At 39.6% G+C, this 23,588-nt stretch overlaps 1 protein-coding gene and 1 pseudogene across 2 annotated transcripts in view; one reads left to right on the forward strand and one right to left on the reverse strand.

Annotated features, from left to right (window-relative positions):
• LOC149567539 (uncharacterized) overlaps nucleotides 1-23,588 on the reverse strand; it is a 172,768-nt pseudogene that overhangs the window by 12,431 nt on the left and 136,749 nt on the right. The window lies entirely within an intron of this gene.
• LOC149567540 (uncharacterized) lies at nucleotides 20,310-21,560 on the forward strand. The gene is made up of 3 exons (XM_089817494.1): nucleotides 20,310-20,521; nucleotides 20,667-20,834; nucleotides 20,941-21,560. The coding sequence occupies exons 1-3, from the start codon at nucleotides 20,335-20,337 to the stop codon at nucleotides 21,558-21,560; spliced, it is 975 nt and encodes a 324-aa protein (XP_089673620.1). The 5' UTR covers nucleotides 20,310-20,334.

A 23,588-nucleotide genomic window follows, 5' to 3' on the forward strand; every position in this document is an offset into this window, starting at 1 on the left:
TAAAGCAGGAGGGAGGAATCAAAACTTTGAGCTGAGGAAGAAAGTTGGAAAACTTTCTTTACCTTATTATGATGCTTCAGGGAAGATGACTGCACGAGCTTGGGTGCAGAAGGTAGATACATACTTGCAGCTTAATCCTATGCCTGAGGAGGAGGCTATCAAGTATGCGGCTATGCACTTGGATGGCGTTGCACATGAATGGTGGCATCATGGCATGGTGACTTTGGGGCATAATCAGATTACATCTTATGAGGAATTCACCGAAACATTGATTGGGAGATTTGACACTAAGGATCCCGAGTTACATTTCAAGGAGCTAGCACAGTTAAAACAGTCAGGTTCTGTGGATGCTTACATTGCCGAGTTTCAGCGCTTGTCTGTACTTGTTACTGATATCTCTCCTAGGAGATTGGTGGTGTTATTTTGTGATGGTCTTGCTGATCCATTACGAGGTTGGGTGAAGGGACATGATCCACTCACGTTAGCTGAAGCAACTAAAAAAGGCACGAGATTTAGCCCCTTCGGTATACAAAGGAAAAAACCATTCAACAGATTCTTCCTACCACAAGGACAAAGACAAAAAATCATTTCAGAAAGAGTATAGCAAACCCAAAGAAGGATCAAAAGGACTAGACAATGAAACCTTGAATGAACTTCGAAAGAAGAAGCTGTGCTTCCATTGTAGAGAGCCTTGGGACTTATCTCATAAATGTTCTCTCAAGGCTAAGGCAAATCAAATGGAGTATTTTTCAGCAGAAGAGTCAGAGTCAGAAGGGGAGGATCAGCACTCCGATTCAGATGAGGGTAACACTATAGAGGAGAGCAACATTCCTAAGGATGATAGATCGTTGGCACGCTTGACAGGGGCCCAAAAGGAAATCACATTTAAGGTCAGGGGTACTATCCAGGGGCAGAAAGTGATATCTCTTATTGACACTGGGGCTACACATAACTTCATAGATGCACAGTTGGTAGCCAGGAGAGGGTTACAGACAGAGGAGCATGATGGGTTTAGAGTCATGGTGGCTAATGGTGATAAGTTATTATGCACTCGGAAGATATCTAATCTTCGCATCAGGTTTGGAGATGGCTACGAGTTGGAAGATGAGTTCTATGTTGTGGACATGGGAGATTATGATGTCATCCTCGGCATGACATGGATGGCTTCACTAGTTGAGTTCACACTCAATCTAGCAAAATTGGAGATGAGATTCCAGCATGAGGGGAGAACTGTGGTACTTAGAGGGCTTTCAGATGGAGGTTGCAGAATAGTGTCCTTGAGGAGAATGCAGAGACTTTTTCGTCATGATGACATAGAGTGGGCGGCAGAGTGCCACATTATGCCAACTTCACCAGAGCCACAAGAAAAGAGTCATCCACTAGATGTCCAGAAGATACTTGATAGACACGCTAAAGTATTTAGCGATATTCCTCATGGGGTTCCTCCTGACAGAGGGATGGAACATGTTATTGAGCTCGAGGAGGGAGCCAAACCAGTTATGATTACTCCCTATCGTCATCCTAAGAAACACAAGGATGAGATAGAGAAGGCGATTAAGGATTTGTTGGAGATGGGGCACATCGGGCCCAGTAAGAGCCCTTTTGCTTCAGCAGTAGTATTGGTAAAGAAGAAGGATGGGACAATGCGCATGTGCATCGATTACAGGGCACTGAATAAGAAAACAATTAAAAATAGGTATCCCATTCCTAGGATTGATGAGCTGATTGATGAGTTGCATGGGGCATGCTTCTTCACCAAAATAGATTTGCGATCCGGATACCATCAGATCAGGATGAGAGCAAAGGACATTGAGAAAACAGCTTTTCGATGTCACTATGGCCACTTTGAGTTCATGGTTATGCCATTTGGTCTAACCAATGCACCTGCTACATTTCAAAGTTGTATGAACCAGGTATTCAGGAAGCAGCTGAGGAGATTTGTCTTGATCTTCTTTGATGACATCTTGGTCTTCAGTAAGACCTGGGAGGAGCACTTACATCATCTAGAGGAGGTGTTATCTATTCTGGAGAGAGAGTCATTGTATGCCAAAGAATCTAAATGTGAGTTTGGCATGACTGAGCTCCTTTACCTGGGGCATATCATTAGTGCAGATGGCGTTCGGGTTGATCCCGAAAAGATTAGAGCTATTGTAGAGTGGCCTACTCCCACAAACCTTACACAGCTTAAGGGATTCTTTGGTTTATGTGGTTTTTATAGAAGGTTTGTTAAGGGATTCTCACAGATTGCTACACCCTTGACAGATCTTACCAGGAAAGGAGCCTTCGTGTGGACAGGGGCAGCACAGAGGTGTTTTGAGCATTTCAAGCAGGTAATGTCTTCATGTCCAGTTCTAGCTCTACCGGATTTCACAAAGCCTTTTGAGCTTCATTGTGATGCATCAGGTGATGGGATTGGAGCAGTATTGATGCAGGAGAAGCATCCCATTGCATTCGAGAGTAGGAAGCTCCGAGGAGTTGAGAAAAGTTATTCTGTCTATGACCGGGAGATGTTGGCCATAATGCATGCATTGGCCAAATTTCGATCATATTTGGTAGGTGGACATTTTGTGATCAAGACTGATCACAACAGTATTAAATACTTCATGAGCCAGCGTGATCTTAATGACCGGCAACAAAAATGGGTGACTAAATTGCAGGCTTATGACTTGGACATAGAGTTTGTCAAAGGTAAGAAAAATGTGGTGGCTGATGCCTTATCTCGGAGACCTCACTTATGTGCTCTGGCAGAGATTTCAGGAGATTGGAGAGATCGGATTATAGCAGAGTATGTCGGAGATGCTTGGGCTTCTGGATTGATTTCAGGTACCATACAGGATGATCGCTATGAGGTGATAGATGGATTGATCAGAGTTCAGGACAGGGTTTATTTGATTCCGTCATCACATTTGAGAGAGGCGATGTTGAAGGCATTTCATGATGCACCCACAGCAGGACATCCGGGGGTCTTCAAGACCTACAGGCAGATCCGAGAGCGGTTTTCATGGAAAGGGCTCAAGGATGATGTTCAGAGGTATGTCAGGGAGTGTATGGTTTGTCAACAGAATAAGGGAGAACACACATTTCCTGCAGGTTTATTACAGCCCTTGCCCATTCCTGATAGGAAATGGGAAAGTATTTCGATGGACTTCATCACTGGTTTACCACGAGTGCAGGGAAGGGATTGCATCTATGTGGTGGTGGACCGCTTGACGAAGTTTGCTCACTTCTTTGCTATTCCGTCCACTTACACAGCAGCACAGGTGGCAGATCTTTTCTTTAAAGAGATATTCAGATTACATGGGCTGCCCAGATTCATTGTCAGCGACCGGGATAGTAAGTTTATGAGTGTTTTTTGGCAAGAGTTGTTTAGGTTGTGTGGTACAGATCTTACACCTAGCACTAGTTATCATCCGCAAACAGATGGGCAAACAGAGATTGTGAATAAATGGGCGGAAGGATATTTGAGGAACTATGTAACTACACAACAAAAGGCTTGGATCAGATGGTTGCATATGGGAGAGTATTGTTATAACACCACTTATCATATGTCCATCAAGATGACTCCTTTCATGGCACTCTATGGTTATGAAGCACCTAGCTTCATGGATTTAGTTTTGGGGGACAGTAGAGTGCCCAAAGCCAAAAACTTATTGCAAGATAGTCAGGACATCCTGAAAGTGCTCAAAGAGAATATACAACAGGCCCAGAATCAACAGAAATTGTATGCTGATCAGCACCGAATAGAGCGTAGCTTCGAGGTAGGGGATATGGTTTACTTGAGGCTACAACCATATAGACAGTCATCGCTCAAGAAGAGCGGAGTTGAAAAGTTGAAACCTAGATTTTATGGTCCCTACAGGGTGATTCGCAAAGTGGGCAAAGTCGCCTATGAGCTTGAGCTTCCAGAGGGCAATCGAGTGCACAATGTGTTTCATGTGTCTAGGCTTAAGAAAGCCATTGGTCAGAGTGTAGTGCCTTCTGCAGATTTACCCCCTTTGGATGAGGAGGGGAAGCTTGTGTTAGTACTTGAGGCTATTGTGGATACCAGAGAGAGGAAGCTTAGAAACAGGATAGTGAAGGAGTATTTGGTCAAATGGAAAGACCTGCCGGAGGAAGATTCTACATGGGAGAGTGAGCAGGTTATTCAGCAGGCTGGACTGAGGTTGCTTGAGGACAAGCAATTTCAAGGGGGGCGGACTGTAATGTCCCCATTTTAGCAGTTGACCAAGTGTGTGCGCGTTAGCCTTGTTCTACATGGTCCCGAGGGCTAACGAAGGGTTTAATGGGATCTTGGAGTGTTTTGGCCTAGTCATTTCCAGTTTGGGCCAAAACGAAGTTGATTTACTTAGTTTCAGGCATACTTACTATTTTTAGTAAGTCGGCAAAACACAGTGCAGGTCAATTTTGGTGATTGGACTCGATACTCCTCGGTGAGAGCTTTCCGATGAGCTATCACTCGCATTATTCGGAGTCCGATTGCTAATACATTTTAATGCCTGAAGTTTTATTAAAGTAACATCTAATTTAATTGTAAAATATTAAAGTGTTACTTTAATATATATTTTATGGTGATGTGTACCCAAGGGAGACATAAGGGGTATTTTAATATATGTTTTATATTACACATCTTTTATCCCACATTGCCCATATGAGTTGAGGGGACCCGTGGGAATAGAATAAAAGGAAGCATTTGTGGCTTCATTAGACAGGTTGAATATGAGAAATTGGTGTGTGAGTTGCAGCTTTGTTTTCGGCATTTGAGGACGTCTATCCTCTCTTGTAACATTCTAGACGTCATTCCCTTGGGGTTTGGCCTTTGGAATTCTTTCTTATTGGCTTCATTATCAGGCAGTTTAGTTGCATTTCCGGCTACAGGCAGATTTGATATTTTGCTCATATCTTCTTCACTACTTGTCCGACGCTTATGCCGCTTGGAGGGAATGGTATTATGAAGGTAGTGGACTGATTGGAGGACAAAGTATTGTAGCAGCAAGTTCGTAAGCATGGGCTGGAGTATTATGACAATATTGCTGAAGTAATTAGTGAGTTGATAAATCTGCTATGTATTTGATTTTATGAATTCTGAAAATAACATTTTATTAGCAGCAGTTCATTTCTACTTTGCATATCATTGTAGTTGCTTTCTTGTTTATGTTGTATGATACCAATTCCATCCACGAAACACAACAAACAATAAATGTTTGATTTCCGGAATTATAAGGGGTTTAAAACATTAAACGGAGAAATAAGAAGTTGAATGCAAACTGTTTAACATAATTCCTTTCAGCAATTTGGTTTAGTTTTTTGGGACATCCAGGGGTGCCCATTACATATTAAATGTGATATCAAAATGGTGGATATCTTCTAATCAAAGATATCCTTAAAATTTACCATTCCTAATATTAACAATGCCATAATATATGTCTTGTGATTATCCTCTCTAGCTAAGAGGGATTGTTGATGTTTGCTAGCTTCTGTTGGATAAACTATGAGACTAAAGTGCAGATGTGTGTGTGTGTGAGATATAATATATATCTATATATTAATTAAATAATATATTATTATGTGAGATATTATTATTTGTTATTATATTAATATATAATTATCGAATAGACATGTCCCTTCATAGCCTTTGCTCATTAAAAATTAGAAGTTGCTGCCATTTGGAACACACATACTACTTATACAGTGCTTAGTACATTTGTAGTGATCCATGAAAATCAACACCTATATACGGAACTATTAATGGAGAGAGAGAAATCAATATTTAGGAAGAATTCTAAAATCAAAAATGACAAAGCAGAAAACAAGCTAAGTTCTCTTTTCAGAATACTTCATAGAACTATTGAGCTGAATCATTTTAGGGAAACTTATATTTATGATATAATGCAGTTATCACTCTGAGTTGGAATTACTGTTTTAGGGCAAAATAAAAATTGTCCTAAAATGGCGACATTACATATTTCTGAACCAGCAATGGTTGGCTTCTTCTTATTCAAAGAAAAGGATTGAAAAAAGGTTACAAAGACAACTTTTTATGATGTCTTTGGGAAGAGAATTAATAAGATTATCTATGAAAGTTCTAACTGGTAATTAAATTTAAAATTTTGTCATTCAAGCGAACCCTTTTTCATTCTTTTTAGAAAATATTGTCCAATCTTTTAAGGTTTATTTTTAATTGTAACTTGGAACTAACAGAAGTGTCAAGCCCTTTGTTCAAAGGTTTGCACTAAGTGGACAGAGGAGAAACTCAATGAGGTACACTTATTAGGCCATGGCCAATGCCAAAGAGACCATCAAAAACTATTACATAGGAAATGATGAAAATTTGAGCCATTCTAAAACTTATTTATCCAAGGTAAAACAATCAACTCTATCAATCCATTTATGTGGCAAGGAACTACTTCAAACTCATTTTGTTCTTTACAAATTTGTTTTGAGATGTTGATGGAGAGGTCCTCTGAAAATACTTTGAGAGGATGTCATATGAGGTTCAGGACAAGGACCTCATTATAGAATAGATGCAAAAATATAATCATGTTGATGAGAGGCTTTGCTTTTGCCACTAGCATTCAAAGGGAGAACCTCCCAAGCACCACACACCAAAAATTATCAGTCTTCACTTTAATATTTGAAATCTTTCATGTATACAACTAGTGCTTATAAACTTGTGAATGTTTTCTTTGCAATTACTTGGTGAGAAGATTGAAGCACAAAAGCCCTACATATCTTAACCAGTTAGCCCTCTGAATTGCAATGAGAACTCAAACAATGAATTGGGCTTGAAAATAACATTGATCACATCTACAATTGACTGAAAATGGCTATATTAAACCCTTAATTGCAAATGGTAGAATTGGAACAGTCAAACATCATCTTGAAACCATCTGAAACTGATTTAATTTCATTTCAACAGTTGGAGAAATCACATTGACTAATGTAATACACAGAAATAAAAAATTCAGATTTGCAAACAAATTAATTTCAGTCATAAACTTAATACAACTGTCTGGCTATTACACTCGGGCAAAACATGAACAAGGTTTATACATGCACAACCCCTCCTTGAGGAAATTAGCCCTATATAGAATACTGCATGGCTGATGACTGTGGTACACCCAAAACACGGAATTAAATGGCAGTGGCAGGGTTGGAAAGGCAGTGTGACAGCAAGAAACTATCAAATGGAGGCTGCAAAGTGGTAAAAAAAACATTCCCAATACAGTCACTATCTAAAGAATGATATAAATAATAAAATTAGTTTGCAAACAGAAAATAATATTGTAGAAAAAAAACTCCCATCTTGCTAGATTATACCCTACAACAACTAGCCCTACTATCAGGCAGGGGGGTGGGGGGACATTTGTACAATTGCCCCAAATCAGTACACATCCCCCAAGATGTTGCCACCTTAATTTGGCAACAAGAAAACAAGTGATGGTGAAATAGTAGCAATCAACTCTGAAATAGTAAAGCATTGATGAATTAATACAAAAGCAAATGTGAGATCTATAAGATACTATGTTCTATTACATTTTATATTATTCTCATGTGCATTAAACTAGTTACCGTGCGGGGCAAGCATTTGGTGCCGTTACTGATTCGAATCTGGAAGTAACTGAGAGTTACATGATGAAGCTAGCATACTGGGCCAGCCAGTAGACGAAGGTATGAACAGCAGTGAAAATGATGAATTGTTCAAAGGTGAAAAGGCGTTACTGGTGAACTTTGTATCCATTCTACAAGCATCTATCAAAACCCACGTACGAAGGGTAACTATACAAGAGGAAGTTTTGGAGAGTGTAGTGTGGAATTCATTCAGTGTGAGCCCTGTTGTAGATCGATTAACGTGCCATTCGCCCAAATTGTTGGCACAGACCTTAAGGAGCCTTGCAAAACACACGAGAAGAGACTAACAAAGAGAACTACTGCCACTAGTTCTTGCATCAGTATGAAGAAAACATATGTAGAGAAGAGGAGGAATGTGACAAAACAAGGAGGCAATGCAAATTAAATCCACAGGAGCCAAACAATTAATGTCAAACCTTTTGAACAAACATAAGAACCGCAAATGGAGGGATCAAATAAATGAGTACAAGAGCATCCAAAGAGCCTAACAATTAGAAGAAACAGAGCAAAGGCGAAGGTTGAGGCGACTTGTCGAGGAACGACCCAAAAGGAAAGGAGAATTGTCCAAAGGGACTGAGGGAATACCGAGGTAAGAGAACCAGCCGAAGGTGAGAGGTACAGGGGCAGTGTCGAAGGAGGCAACCATACAAAAGGCAACTAAGTGAGCAGCAATAGAGAATTAATTGAAGATACAAGAAACTGATTAAGGCGTTGTTGTGAGGTTTTCACACATCGCCCCAAAATCTTGGGGACCCCCTTTTTAATCGCCTTTAGGGCCAGTGGAGAAGGTTAGATGTATTTTTCACCCGGTTTCAACTTGATTTTCCAGAGCTATCAGTTCTATCCTTAGGCCGAATAAGTTCAAAATTGATTTCAACTTGGTAGGATAAGATTGTGAATTTTGTACTTAGATGATTTCTTTTGAAAATTTGGATTTAATTGTAAATTTGAATGATTTTCAAATAAGGAAATTTTTCGTTAGACTTAGGTTCTTGGAAAATCTTTTTTTTTTTTGGTGAAATAGAATTTAATTTTGTAAGATGAAGTTAAATTGCAAAATCGATTTTTACTCTAGAGGCAATTTTATTTTTTTGTCATAAAATTTTAATTATTTAGCAAAATCGATTTAGAGGAAAATTGCAAAAATTGGCTTTAATAGATTAAATTTGCCTTGAAAGCTTTTGGTATTTAATGAAATTGGTAAATTAATATTAAGAAATGGCTTTTGGTTAGCCAAAATTCAACTTCAAGGATGTATTAATTAGCAAACCATCATTAAATAGAAATTTTTATCATCCCCAAGGCACCATTCAATTTCGTTTTGCAATTTGTGGTTAATTAGTAAATTAAAAGTGCAGTTTTCATTTTAGAAAATTAAAATTTTGGCAAAGTATTTAAAGTGGGCCACTAACTTAGCTTTAATTTTGGTTTTTTTTCCTCTATAGGACCAAGTCGGCCAGCCTGGGAGGAAGGTGAAAGCTGCTATAAAGGGAGTCCCCTCCCATTTCATTTTCATCAATTCATTTGCTCCTCATGCTTGGGCGAATTTGAAGCAAGGGCAGATTTCCAGACTTGGCCGAAATTGGTCGAAGGCAGTTTTTTGGCGATTTTTGGGCAATTTCTCCATTGCCATTGTTGGGCGATTTGTCTAAGGGCCAGATTTTTTGCGTTTTTGGGGATTTTTGCTCCACTTTGTGGGCTGTGATTTGTGCCCTAGGTGGCAGATTTTACAGATTTTGCTTCTTCTTTGCTTGGGCGAATTTTGTGGAAGGGCAGATTTTTTTTCATGCTTAGCCAAATTTTGTGGGAGCCGAATTTTGTGAGGGCCGAAATTTGTGGAAGACAAAATTTTGATTTTCTAGAGGGGCTGCAATTTTTTATATCAGATTTGGGCAATTTTGTTGGGAGAAGAGATACATATGAAAGTTTGATTTTTGCATAGAAGGCAAGTGTTGGATAAGCTTAGAGGCTTTGTTTTATAATTTGCAAAGGGATTTGTAATTCTTTGATGTCATATCCCGGGTTCCGAAAAGTTGTTGTAAGATTATTAGTTAAGGTGAAAGTCATCATCTAGAGTTGCAAGGAGTGCTTAAGCTGACATCCATTCTTTCGCTCGTTTCTAAGAATTGCACTACTTGGTTCTTCTTGCCTTTTGGTCCACCACTCTACCATCCCGTAATAGGGCGACGAGCATGGAGGATGATAGTGCAAGTAAGAATCCCAAGCGGGCAAACGCTAAGAAAGACAAAGAGGATATGACGCCCAAAACTTCCTTCTTCTCGAAAATGAAGAAAATAACCGATACTAATATCGCTACAGTGGACATGATACGGATGAGGGACAGACTAAAGGAAGGACAATCCCCCTTGGCAAAGAGGATATACAAGAGCGGAATTGTACATGCAGCAGCTTTTCCTCCTACTTTGCCTTGTCCGGAATTGATTATGGAGTGTGCATCCAGATTTGATCTAGATAGTAAATCCATCATTTTTGGCGAAGGGAAGAGAGTGTTGGCCAACATTGGCGAACAAGCAATTGAAGAGACATTTAATATTCCCCAGAGCAAGGGCATGACAGTTGTAATGGTGGATCAGGCGGCCAAATCATTTCAAGGTAACCAAGAGGCCTACTTCTCACATCTAAAGCGGAATTGGATACACGAAGGAAGGAAAGGAGTTAACAAATCAACAAGGCTTACAGTGGCAGATTTCAAGCCGGAATATGGCGATCTCATTGTTCTTCTCAGCCGGATCATGGGCCTAGCTCAAGCTATGCAATTCGAAAACTGGATGTACTTCTTCATTGATGAAATTGAAAAGGGAAAAGGAAAATTTGATTGGGCTAGGATCATAAGTGAAAATTTAGAGTTGCAACTTAGAACAGTTCAAAACCAAAGGCAATTCTACATGGGATCCTATCTGTTTTACTTAATTGCTAGATTGTATGAGAGTCCGGGACTTAGGGCCTTAGGAGAGATTGGTAATGGGCCGGGGCAATATTTGGTGCATGAATGCTATCCGCAGCTTCATTTGCACAATAACAAGGATTACAAGATGTTTTGCGATGCATTCGCCATGAAGACAGTAAGGGTATTACAAGGGGCGCATGCTAAGAGACTTTCATCGGAAGCAGAAGCAAGGATTAAGAAGTTTGGGAATTGGTTCATCCAATTCCCGCAATTCACATACATTAGAGTGGCAGGAAGTACAGCTTGTCCAAGAGGCTTCCAAGATACCCGCCCGACAAGGTAGTTTTGATGGAATTGGCTAGGCAGCTTGAGCACTATGATAGAATAATGAGGAATGAGGGGAAAACAGGCGTTTCCTTCTCAATTATAATTGGCAATGATAGTTGCCCAAATCGGGCCACCTTTGAGGCTGCGGAAAAGGAATTGGAGTGGTATCATCTAGGATGGTACAGAGCAAGGCAAGGATTCGACCCTGTTGGTCTTATCAAGGCATCTCATGAAAGCGAATTTAAGCATGTTCCCACTATAGAGGACTTTTGGGCCAATGCAAAGGATGATTTTCACATGAGAAAGCTAGCTTTCTCGAGATTGTCGGTGAACATGATGAGAGATATCAGATGGAGAGGCCTTGATATTCCCGATCAATTGGAGGATGATCGTAGTGTGTTGAGAGAAGACTATGAGACAGTAGTTGGAACAGAGTTGAATCCAGTGGATTGGGACGATCATCAGGATCCTTCCTTGGAGGCAGTCACAAGGACAGTGGAGGTGAGCTCTGATTCGGAATCAAGTGGCTACAGTGAAAGTACGGAGTACTCCCCTCTCTCGGAGAACCAGCAAGGAAATATGGCAGAAACTAGTAGAGAAGAAGATGGGCCGATTGATATTGAAGAGATAAGTCAGGCGTCTAAGGCCGTTGGTGATGCTTTGTTGGTCGAACCAAATCCGGATTTGGGGAGATGCACTGCACCACTATGGTTAAGGCAAATGCTTATGCCGAGAGGCGAGGTGGTAATGGCTCACGCAGTTGATGATATCCAAGGACTAATAGAAAAGGATGATAGCGAGAACCAAAAACAGATGGCAAATACGGTGGCAAGGGTAATCAGAAGCGACAGTGATGGTCACCGAAGGGTTCAGATTGCTATACCAACAGTCAATAAGGCAGCGGATGAGATTGCAGCCCAGGAGTACGAAATAGTAGAACATAATTTGGGAAGAAATACAGATGATATGGAATGTGAGGAGGTTCATGAAGGCATAGCATCAATCAGAGAAAGATTGAGGAAGGCAAACGAAAGGATAGTAAAGTTGGAGGCCGAAAACAAATATTGGAGAGATTGCCAGCCAATCCAACAGCTGCATCAGGCAGCCCTTCCTCAAGACAGCGGGAGCAATTCAGAAGAGGTATCAGCTCAGTTACATGAAGTAAGGGGTTGGATCTATGATACAATCCAAGATGGGCGAAATTTCTTGCCCTCCTTCATCTCAACATTCCAATCATTGGTGACTGTTAGAAACAAATTCAGATTATTTGAAGAGGAATGGAAGAATTTTCTTCCCATCAAGGATTTGGTTATTCCTAGGCTGCAGGCGTTCATTAGGCTACCGGAGGCATATTTGGAAAGAGCCCGGTTGGTTGATGAGAGAGGATTGAGCATAGTTGAATCTTGGTATGTCGCATTGACTACCAGATTCAGAACACTTGAAGAAATTCATGATGAGATTGCACAACACGGCCCAAGCGTCGACACTTCCATTTCGACCATGATGAGCGACGTTGGGGTGGCGCTTGATTTTGAGGGTATTAGAGAGGAGGATGTCAGTGAGACAGGATTTGGATTGAGATTGGATGAGTTAGGAAAGGCTGTCGTCAAAAGAAAACATCTGAACACCCTTTCCTCACTCAATGCTTTTATTGGGTTTGCAAAGGAATATGAGAAGGATCACGAAAGGATACTACAAGCAGCAAACAGCGTGGCAAAGTCAGCAGAACTCCGAGCGAAGCACACACCTTGTCCTCCTATGGAAGAAGTTAACGAAAGGCTAGCTAAGTTCATTGCCTTAGCTAAAAGAACAAAAGAAAAAGGAAGAATTATATTAGAAGATCATCTTATGTAAGCCCAAGTGGCAACTTTCTCTTTCTTCTAGAATAGGACAAGTGTTTGTTTCTGATTGGCCACCATTTTGGTGCCTTCTCATTGGTTGCCACTTTTGCACTTTTTTCATTGGTGCATTGATGAGGTGGCATCTTCTCATTGGCCGATGGGGTGGCAACCCTAATTAGGGTTTTTGGATCCAATCTGGATTGTCGATCTTGTTTTGATCTCTACCGTCCATTGTATTTTGGACCTCTATATAAGGCCATTGGCTCTCATTTGTAAAAGGAGGGGGGTTGGAGAAATTGTTGCGAAAATAATACCAAAGTGCTCTCTTTTTCATTGCATGTTGGCTAAGAACATTGGGTGTTATTGCATGTTTTCTACTTCCACATAGTTAAATTTTCTTTTCAAGTTGAAGCAATTTCATTTCAAGTTGTTAGAGTAAGAGTAAAATAAAATGGATTGTTGCATGGTAGCTTTGGTAGATGTTTGATAGGGGTCAACACTAGGCCACTAGCATCCTAGCGGCTGGTTGGGAGGCTTTGTGTGGTGATCTAGTTTACTTTCCTTTGAAGCGTTGCATCTATGGAGGTAGGGCCGCTGGTTAACCTTCATTAGATTCGATCCCCGTCCATCTGCTAACCTTCCATTCTTAAGAGTAGGAGTAGTTGAGTAGCCAAATTTCATGCTTAGAAGAGGTTAGTTAGAGAAGTAAACCAAAACATCGGCATTCTCACCTTCCATCGCCATTCACCCTACATTGCCATCATCGCGCCATCAACATCATCTAGCATTCACACCGAACCACCATCTCCATTTTCTCACCAAGATCCAAATTTTTCTCAAACAGGAAAACGTAAGGCCGCCTACGTGATTACCAGCAAATCACATTGATAAAACTGAGCAAGTATCCAACGGTGTAAGGAACATTGGAGTTATACTCATGTCCCATGAGAGATAACTTTTCAAGAGAGGAATTGTGTATTTGATATTCTGTATCAAGCATCCAATTACTAATATGTTATGTAGTGACACAAAACTCGCATCAACAGGCATCTTACCCTTACACAACATATGGAGGCACGAGAAGCCCAAAGGGAAGTAGAGGAGAGCAAAAACAGTGACATAGGGGGATACCGATGCAACCAAGGGTGTTGGGAGGACACAATGACACGAGTTAAAACAATTTGCTTGGTTCTAGTATACCTAGTTCGGGAGTACACATAGTATTGGTTACAAGGAAAACCATAGTATAAGCAAAAGTTGTGTAAGTTCACTAGAGACAAAAAGGAGGATCTAGTTTTACACTATCATACATGTGAGATAATCTGGTTGGCCAATTAGGTGATCAACCGGTATGAATGGGTAGTACAGTTCCCCACAACACTATGCAGAGTGGCCATTGATTGCATCTTTGAACTAGATAAGACAAAAGTAAGTGGGATGACTTGAATAAATTATTTCAAGAAGAGTTTAGACTACTTCGGGATGATAATGAAATCCTAGTGGAAATCTACAACACGAAGCAAGGGAAGACCAAGAGTGTAAGAGCATACAGCCAGTGACTGAAGGATTTGTTTGGTAAAGTGGAAAACCAAGCAGCGGATGACCTCAAGAAGTGTGGGTTTCTGGAGGGGCTGATATCATCCCTCATGAGAAAAATAAAGATTGTAACTCTTGCATTGTACGAGAATGCATATAATAGAGCAATGGACATCGAGAGCAAGAGTGAAACCTCTCGAAAGAAAAAGAATAGATCATCAAATGAGGACTCCTCAGAGGGAAGCAGTGTCGATGCAGAATCCAATAAAAAGGTGCAAACCCTTCAAGAGGATATGTCCCGAATTATGGAGTTTAAAGCAATGAGGAGCGCGAGAAAGAACAAAGGTGACTTATGATATATGAACTACAAGGAAGGTCATACTAAGATCACATACCTAAAGAAAACCTTTAACATTTGCCAAGTGATAGGGCATTCCAACAAGGAATGCCCATGCAATATGAAGATGAAGGGGCCACGAATACTCTTCACTTAGGAACAACCATCAGCGTCTGTAGAAAAAACCACCTCTCAAACACAAACACTAACCAATACCAACACATCATCAAGTAGATATTGTAACAACCAACGCAACAACCGAGGCAACAATAAAAATAATATTCAGAGTTAGATCCAATATGATGCGAAGGGTCGCCCTGTGATTCAGTGTCAAGCCTATGACCAGTGGGGGCACTTTGCTTGCTATTAATGCCAAAAGGAAGAAACCCCACTAATGTCGATGTTGTGGTTCGGGTGGCTATGAGGATACCAATTGCCCCAAGTGTGGGGTTAACATATTGAACATGGAGAAGTCACGCAAAGACGAAGAGGTATTGGCAATCATTGAGGCACAAGCCAAAAAGGCAACATACCGAGACCTCCAAATGGAAAAAGAAAAGGTGTGGGAAGCAAAGGCAAGCATTGAACAAGAGATGATGGCTGAAAGAAGAGAAACCCACGACATAGAAGGTATACCTCGTACGCATACAAAAATAAGGAAAAATATTATTAGGTAAGTATTGCAGATGAAGGTATTAGTTAATATCAAAGACCTTCTCGAGACAATGTTGTAGTTGAGGGTGACCATACTACAAACTATACAAGCACTTACCCATACAATAAAGTACGCAAATGTTCTAGTTAGCCCTTCAACAGACCTAATGCTATTGGCAGTGACCAATAGCCAACACCCTGTAGTGGTGGAAATGGGTATCCTTAGAACCATTCTCACCGATACTATTGTTGATGAAGGATTGGGGGTAAATGTGTTGTTGGAGGAAACATGGAAGAAACTATGGAAACTGACACTATAGTTGTCAACCTTCAATCTTGTGAGTGCCGATCAAGACAACATCAAGCCGATACGAACACAGATGGCATAGCAGATAACAATTGGTACCCAACCCTTTGTACTAGACTTTGTGATGATTCCCTTGAAGAAGAAAGGATATGATGCAATCTTGGCAAGAGGGTGGCTCGTGATCTAAATTGATGAAGTGGGCTGAAAAAAAGATATCTAGTGAATCAATTACCTACGATCCCAATGTTCAAGTTCTAGAGAATCTTGCAAAACTCAAAAGAGTTGTATGCAAACAAAAGCCATCTTATTCATTGAAAATGAAAGAATATATACAATGATGGAATATCAATGGCCACCATAGCCATGAATTCGAAATGTTTATGTGGCTAAAATAAAAAACAATAAAATTAAACTAAATTATTCAAAACTAGGTGTCTAATTACCCCAACTTGTCGGGGCCATAACTTTTGACCTAGAGCTCGGAATTCAAAACCGCTTACACTGTTGGAAAAAAGAACTAAACATCAAGTTTCAGTCACTAAAACGACGAGTTTACGGTTGCCAAGTTCTAGGGACCGATTATGGTTTCGGCTTGAAATTTTGAGCAAAAGACTTCCGAAAAGGCCAAACAAAAACATATAGAAAAATATGAAAAAAATATGAAAAAATACTTTCAAAAATTAGATCTTCTATATAATCTAGATCATTCCTCCCCCCTTAAGAGGCAATGGGCCCCATTGCATCAATCTTCTGCAGTAAATGAGGGAATTGTGTTGCAATCTGTTCCTTGATTAACCATTTGCCCTGATGAGAGAATTGACCAACTCAAAACACCCTATAAAGAGGAATTTTCTGATTTCTTAAAGATTTCAGCATGACTTCAGTAACATGATCACACTGTAATGGTGTAGTAGTGGATGGATTCAATTCTATAGCATGAATATGTTCAGCAACTTGAGAGATGTCCAATTATGGAGGAAAATAGGGTCGCAATAGTTCTACATTAAAATCTGGATGTAATCCCAAAAACTATGACAGATCAAGTTCAAAAGCATTCTCACGAACTTGTTTCTTAATGGTATATGGCCCAATATTGAATAGGACAAAGTTTTCTATAAGGTCCTTGGAGGCGCTCCTGCTAAAGATGTAGCCATACCTTGTTACCAATCTGGAAATGATGGGGAGTTCTATGTTGATCATGTCTTTCCTTATACTTCTAGTTTCTCTGTTCTAAAATATCATGAACTTGTTGTTGTAACTATTTGATCTTTTCAATAAATTTGTCTACTTTATCTGCCTCCTTTTCAGTATTGAGCAGTTGATTAGATTGCAAGATGGGTAATGCTACATCTATAGGTGCCAATGGTTGATACCCAAGACAAACCTCAAACAGACTATATCCTATAGTAGTGTGGAGTGCACGGTTGTAGCTATGCTGCACATAAGGCAAGCTCTCATCCCATGTACATGGGTGTTTGGAGTGGTACATTTGAAAGATATGGATAATCATTCTATTGACTAACTCTGTTTGGCCATCTGTTTGAGGATGGAATGTTGTACACTTTGTCAACTTAGTGTCCATTCTAGCCCATAATGAAGACCAAAAATTGTTGAGGAACCTGCTATCCCTGTCTGAAATAATGCTTTTTTGGCAACCCAAACATGTTCAAAAAATAGCTTAGTGGTCTCCTCTGTTGAAATAATTTTTTTACAAGCCACCATGATAGCCATTTTAGAAAATCTATCTACTACCACATATATACAATCATTTCCCCTTTTGTTACTTGGGAGCCCAGACATAAAATCCATTGAAATAGAATGCCATGGTCTATCAGGGATAGGTAATGGTAGATAGAGTCCCAATTTACGATTTGAAGGCTTTGCAATTGCACATGCAACACAAGATTTTATATATAAAATGATATCATGTTTCATTTTTGACCAATAGAAATAATTTTGGAGAATTGCGGTAGTCTTACCAATACCAAAATGTCTTGCCACCCAGCTATAATGTGCTTCCCATATCAGTTTCTTTCTTTCTTCACTAGGGACACATTATGTGACCAATATGACAGTAACCCATCCTATATATAAAAGTTAGGAACATTCTTCCCTTCTAAGACTACATTGTAAATGTTACAAAAATCAAGATCCTTACCATATAGTTGTGCCCAAATTTTTGTTTGATGGCCACAGGAACCCAACACCATTGTCAAATCCATAGATGTGAGTATCGCCGATTAATTGGCGATACTAGAAAAAATCGTGATCTTTTGGGGCCGGCAATTTAGAAGCCCCAAAAATCACGATTTTTTTTTGCAGATTTTTTCAAAAAAATCGCAGATTAATAGGCGATTAATCACCTAAAAATCGCGATTGCTTGGAAAAAAATCGCCCATGCCCGGCAGTCACATAAAGTGACGAAAAGACATTTTTTTCATTTGGTTTTTTAATTGCTTAGGGCGTTTTGGAGAGGAGAGGATAGAGGAGGAGTTCTTGGGAAGCAAGAGGCAAAATCGAGTGCATTTTGAGGCCTTTTGATTCGATTTCTTCGTTACTAGGTAAGTGATTTGAATCTTTGTTTTTTATTTTTGCAAGAGATTGTATTCTTTTTTCTTGCATGTAAATGGATAAAAATATATTCCTAATTAGTTAGGAATGCATTTGATGAATGTAAGCAAGATTAAATGCATTCATTTGCATTTTTTTCCATTCTAGATCGAATTTATGTTAGAAATTTGCACTTTTTTGAAAAATTTGAAACCCTAGCAGCTAGTTTGTTTGAATGTTATTTGGATTTTAATTTATTGGCACTGTTATTGGAATGTTGCTTGAATTCTTTGTTTAACTGTTAACTTTGATCTTGTTATAATTTATTTATAGTTTTTTTTTTTATTTGTATGCGTAAGGCAGCCCGCAACAGTTTTAAATGGCAGACAAATGGCCATTGACTCCATGCCCTTCAGGCTACATTGGCGCCAAGCCAAAGAATGCGAGAGATCAGGCATGGAAATATGCCTATGAAGCACCCGATGAACCAACCAAAGTGATTTGCATTTGATGTGAAAAAGTAATATCCGAGGGCATTTACCGGTTCAAATATCACATCGCAGGGATCTCAAAACATGATATGAATCCTTGTGAGAGTACAACAGAAGAAATAAAAAGGTTTGCAAATGCCTTGCTCGCAGCTGGAGAGCAAAAAAAATTGCAAAGAGAGCGGAATAAATTGCATGTCAGGGTAGCCATAGCAGAGACCCGAGGCAATTTCATTGATGTTCAGGAGGAGGCAGCCATTTAGAGCATGGCCGGCTCTTATCATGGGCCGCGTGTCCGCAAACAAGGTGGTTTTTCTTTCACGAGTTCCGCTCCCACTCCCACTCCTACACCTCCTAGCACTTCCGCACCATCAGGATCAGCAGGTGCTTCTGGGATAGGGAGCTATTTTGTGCCGAGGCACACACCTAGTGCACAACCTTCATTAGAGGGCACTAGATGGAATAAGGAGGTCCATGACCAGGTGGACAATGCACTAGCAGATTTCTGGGTTTTCAACAACCTTCCTATTAGTGTTGTTGATAGTCCCTATTGGGAGGCTTTGGCCACAGGGTTGACAGTTGCAGGAAAGGGGTACAAGTCCCCTTCTCCTTTTGTGTTGGGTGACAGGTAAGCGAATAATTTTATTACACTCGATTTCCTTTTAATTTTTAACTTTTTACTTAGTTCTAAATTTTAATTAATTTATCTAGAAATTAGAATGTTGATTACTAAAGTCTAAATCAATTTAAAATTACTAAGAATCTAAGACATAACTAAATTTTGTTTTTGTAGGCTTACTGGAACTGTTGTTGAGAGGGCCAAAGCATTTGTTGAGGAACAAAAACAAGAATGGACAAAATTTGGTTGCACCATTCTTTCTGACGGGTGGACGAATGGGAAGAGCAGGACCATAATTAATTTTTTAGCTTGCTATAATGATAATGTGGTGTTCCTGAAATCAATCGATGTTTCCAGCAAGGTAAAAAATGCTCAGACATTGGCATTGATGTTGGAGAACATGGTCTTAGAGATTGGCATTGAAAATGTGGTGCAAATCATCACAGACAATGCTGCTGCATATGTATCAGCAGGTAAACCATAATTTTATGTTGCATGTGCATTGTGAATTTCACAAGAATTTTTAATAGTTTGATATTTTTGAAAAGTTGGAAACTAATTAGTATTTGCTTTTACAATTGGCAGGAAAACTCCTACAGCAAAGGCACCCCACTCTCTCTTGGACCCCATGTGCAGCACATGTCCTTGACCTTCTTTTGGAGGACATGGGCAAACTTGAGTCGGTCACTCCAATTGTGGAGGATGCAAGGCGGGTGACAAAATACATATACAATCACCCATGGGTCCTTAGCCTGATGAGAGAGCACACTTATGGCAAAGAAATTGTCAAGCCTGCCGTCACAAGGTTTGCAACGATTTTCTTGACATTGCAAAGCATTCTCGATAATTTGGTTTCTTTGAAGCAAATGTTTGTTTCCAAAAAATGGCTTGATTCCACATTTTCAAAGAAGAGTGAAGGAGAGAATGTTGTGCTGATTGTGTTTGATAAATATTTTGCAGATAAGGTCGATGAAATAGTAAAGGTAACTACAAAACTTTAAGTTTTAGTTTACACTTTACAACTTTATAACATACTAAGTTTGTAACTCAAGTAAATAATAATTTTGTAACTTGTCAACTAATTTCAAATTTATATTGCAGGTGTCTGATCCTTTAGTCAGAGTTCTGCGTTTGGTTGATGGAGACCAAACGCCAATGGGTGAACTATATGAGGCCATGGACAAGGCCAAAGAATCTATCAAAAATTACTACAAGGGGGAAAGCATCAAATATGAACCCATTTGGCAGATCATTGATAGAAGGTGGAATAATCAGCTCCACCAACCCATTCATGCAGCAGGATATTTCCTCAACCCACATTTTAGGTATACTGTAAGCTCATTCTTACTCAAATTTAAGTTAGCAAAGACTTGAGTTCATTATGCTTTCGTAGGGTGTTGGGTGTGTACTAAAATTGCAAGACTTATTTGTTTTTGGTTTTTGGTTTTTGGGCTGATGGTACATATGCAGATCCTGATGGAGAGGTCATCAGAGGCCTAAGTGAGTGCGTCCAAAAGATGGTAACTAGTGAGGAAACAAGAGATAAAATCATCGCTGAGCAGGAGATCTTCACTTCAGCAGGGGGCAAGGTGTTCTCCACTCCTCTCTATAAGAGAGCAAGGCTTACACAAACCCCAGGTAATACATTTGCAAACTTCTAAATCTCAAATGCTAAATTAACATTTATGTTTCACTTTTTGTTGTCTGTTAGTATTTTCTAACTTGTGCAATTTTTGTGATGCAGTGGCTTGGTGGACCACTTGGGGTGCAAGCACTCCAAATCTTGCAAAATTTCCTCTCAGAATCCTATCACAGCCTTGCAACACATCACATTGTGAGCGCAACTGGAGTTTGTTTGAGGCCATCCACACAAAAAAGACAAACAGGTTGTCCCAAAAGAGGATGAATGACATGGTCTATGTGCAATATAATCTTAAATTGCGCATGAAAAGGGCACAACAAGATCCTCCTGGGCCAATCGATTTGGATGAGATAGATCCTTATTATGATTGGACAGCACAGAAGCAGGCTCCCTTATTTACACAGGAGGACATCTCCAATTTGGAGAGGGAGGCCATGGAGGAGGCTACGGAGGAGGAAGGGATTGGAACTGAATATGACATCAAGGAGGGCGATGATGAGGATGATGACATTGAGCTTACTGCAGAGGACCTTGACATCTTGCGCGCAGTGAATGTGGAGCTATCGACATCTAGTTCTATAGCTACACCATCTCCTGCATTGGCACAGACGCAGACACAGACACAGACACAGACACAGGCACAGACCCTGCGGGGTTCTAGTTCTAGAGCTTTACCCTCTCTCGCACTCGCTACTAAAGCGACTGGGAAGAGGAAGATGTAGTCCTATATTTGACATTTGTACTTATTTGTAGTCATGTTGATGTGCTTATTTGAACTCTTTACATTTGACACTTTATTTATGAGAATACTTCTCATGTGTTGTGAACTTGTTAGTTGTTAGTAATTTACAACTTGTCACTACTTACTTGTTAGTAATTTACCGATTAATAACTCTTTTTGCATTGATATATATCTAAACATGATTGTTTCTTATGTATTGTTAGTAATTAAGTCATTAGATGCAAAAAAACATTGAATTCTGTAAAAAAATCGCATTTTTTTATTAAAATTTAGTGGTTTTTGAGTTCCCGATTTTTTGCCGATTTTTCCCGATTAAACTTTTTCAGGCCTAGGCGATTAATCTTCTCAGGTGATTTTTACATCAATGGTCAAACCTATAATTGGAGGCCTACTCAAACAGTCTGCTACTTTATTAGTGTTTCCCTTCTTATGATGAATGTTGAGGTGAAATTGTTGCAAATAAGCTGACCACCGTTGATGCCTATCATTCTGCAACTTCCCTTGTGTTTGCAAGAATTGCAAAGGTTTATGATTTGTATGTATCAAAATTTCCCTTCCCAAAATATAGTGCTTCCACTATTTAGAGGCCTGAACAATGGCACACAACTCCTTGTCATAGATTGGGTACCTTCAAACTGTTTTAGAAAATGTCTCACTATGATATGCAACGGGATGCCCGTGTTGCATGAGTACAGCGCCAAAAGCGAAATTTGATGCATCTGTTTCTATTTCAAATGACTGTTGCAAATCTAGAAGGACTAGTACTAGAGCTGAACATAGTCTGAGTTTTAATTCCTCAAATGCTTTTTGTTTGTCCTTTGTCCACCAAAATTTTGCTTGTGTTCCACCTTTGAGTGACAGATTAAGAGGCCATGATAAATGTGAAAAACCAAATATAAATCTACGATAGAAGTTGGCTAGACCCAAGAAACTGCAAAGTTTTGTGAAATTTTTAGGTCACCAATCTCTGATTATTTGTATCTTTGTAGGATCCACGTGAACACCCTCACAATCAATGATGTACCCTAGGTACTAGATGCTTCGCATGCCCAAAGAGCACTCGTCTATGTCGGCATAGAATTTATGTTTCTGCAAACTCAAGAGTACTTGTTCAACATGTTGCAAGTGTTCAAACCAAGTTTTACTAAATATGAGGATATCGTCTAAATAAACAACTACAAAAGAATCAATGAAGGGTCTAAGCACACCATTCATCAACCTCATAAATGTGGCTAGAGCATTTATCAGGCCAAAAGGCATAACCAACCATTCAAACAAACCTTCCTTGGACTTGAATGCAGTCTTTCATATGTCCGCTGGATCAGTTGGTACTTGGTGATATCTAGATTTCAAGTCAATTTTTGTAAAGAACTTAGCCCCCTTAAGTTGATCCAAAAGGTCATCAATTCAAGGGATTGGATATCTATTTTTCACAGTAATTTTGTTAAGTGTCATGTAATCAATACAAAGTCTCCATGTCCCATCTTTCTTTCTTGCCAAAACAATAGGGCTGCCACAAGGTGAAGCTCTTGGCCTGATATGTCCCTTTTCAATCAATTCCTGAATCTCTCTTGATTTCATCATTTTCCAAAACTGATCTCCTATATATTAGTTCATGTGGCAATTGTGTTCTTGGAACCAGATCAATAGAATGCTTGACTTGGTAGTGTGTTGGGACCCCTACTAGTGATTTAAACACACTATGGTATTCTTCTAAGATTTTATCCATCTCCTTTTTCTGGTCTACTATGCTCGCCACCTTAGTATGTGTGTTAAAGAAAACTGACTTTGTTTTCTCAGAACAAATCATGAGGAGTACAAAAGTTCTAGTTTGAGCAATTAGACGTTTACATTGTTTAGCACTAATTAAAGAAGCCGCTTGAGTTGGGCATACCTCTGGTATTTGATGTCTCTTTTCAACAAGCTTGATTGTGACACTGCGTGGTCTGGATTCATACACTCCATGCCTTTGATACATGTATAGTTGTCTCAGCAAAACATCACATAC

This window comes from Cupressus sempervirens, chromosome 3 (genome assembly GCF_028749045.1).
Source record: "Cupressus sempervirens isolate cs-2001-9-10 chromosome 3, ASM2874904v1, whole genome shotgun sequence".
NCBI classification, from domain to species: domain Eukaryota; kingdom Viridiplantae; phylum Streptophyta; class Pinopsida; order Cupressales; family Cupressaceae; genus Cupressus; species Cupressus sempervirens.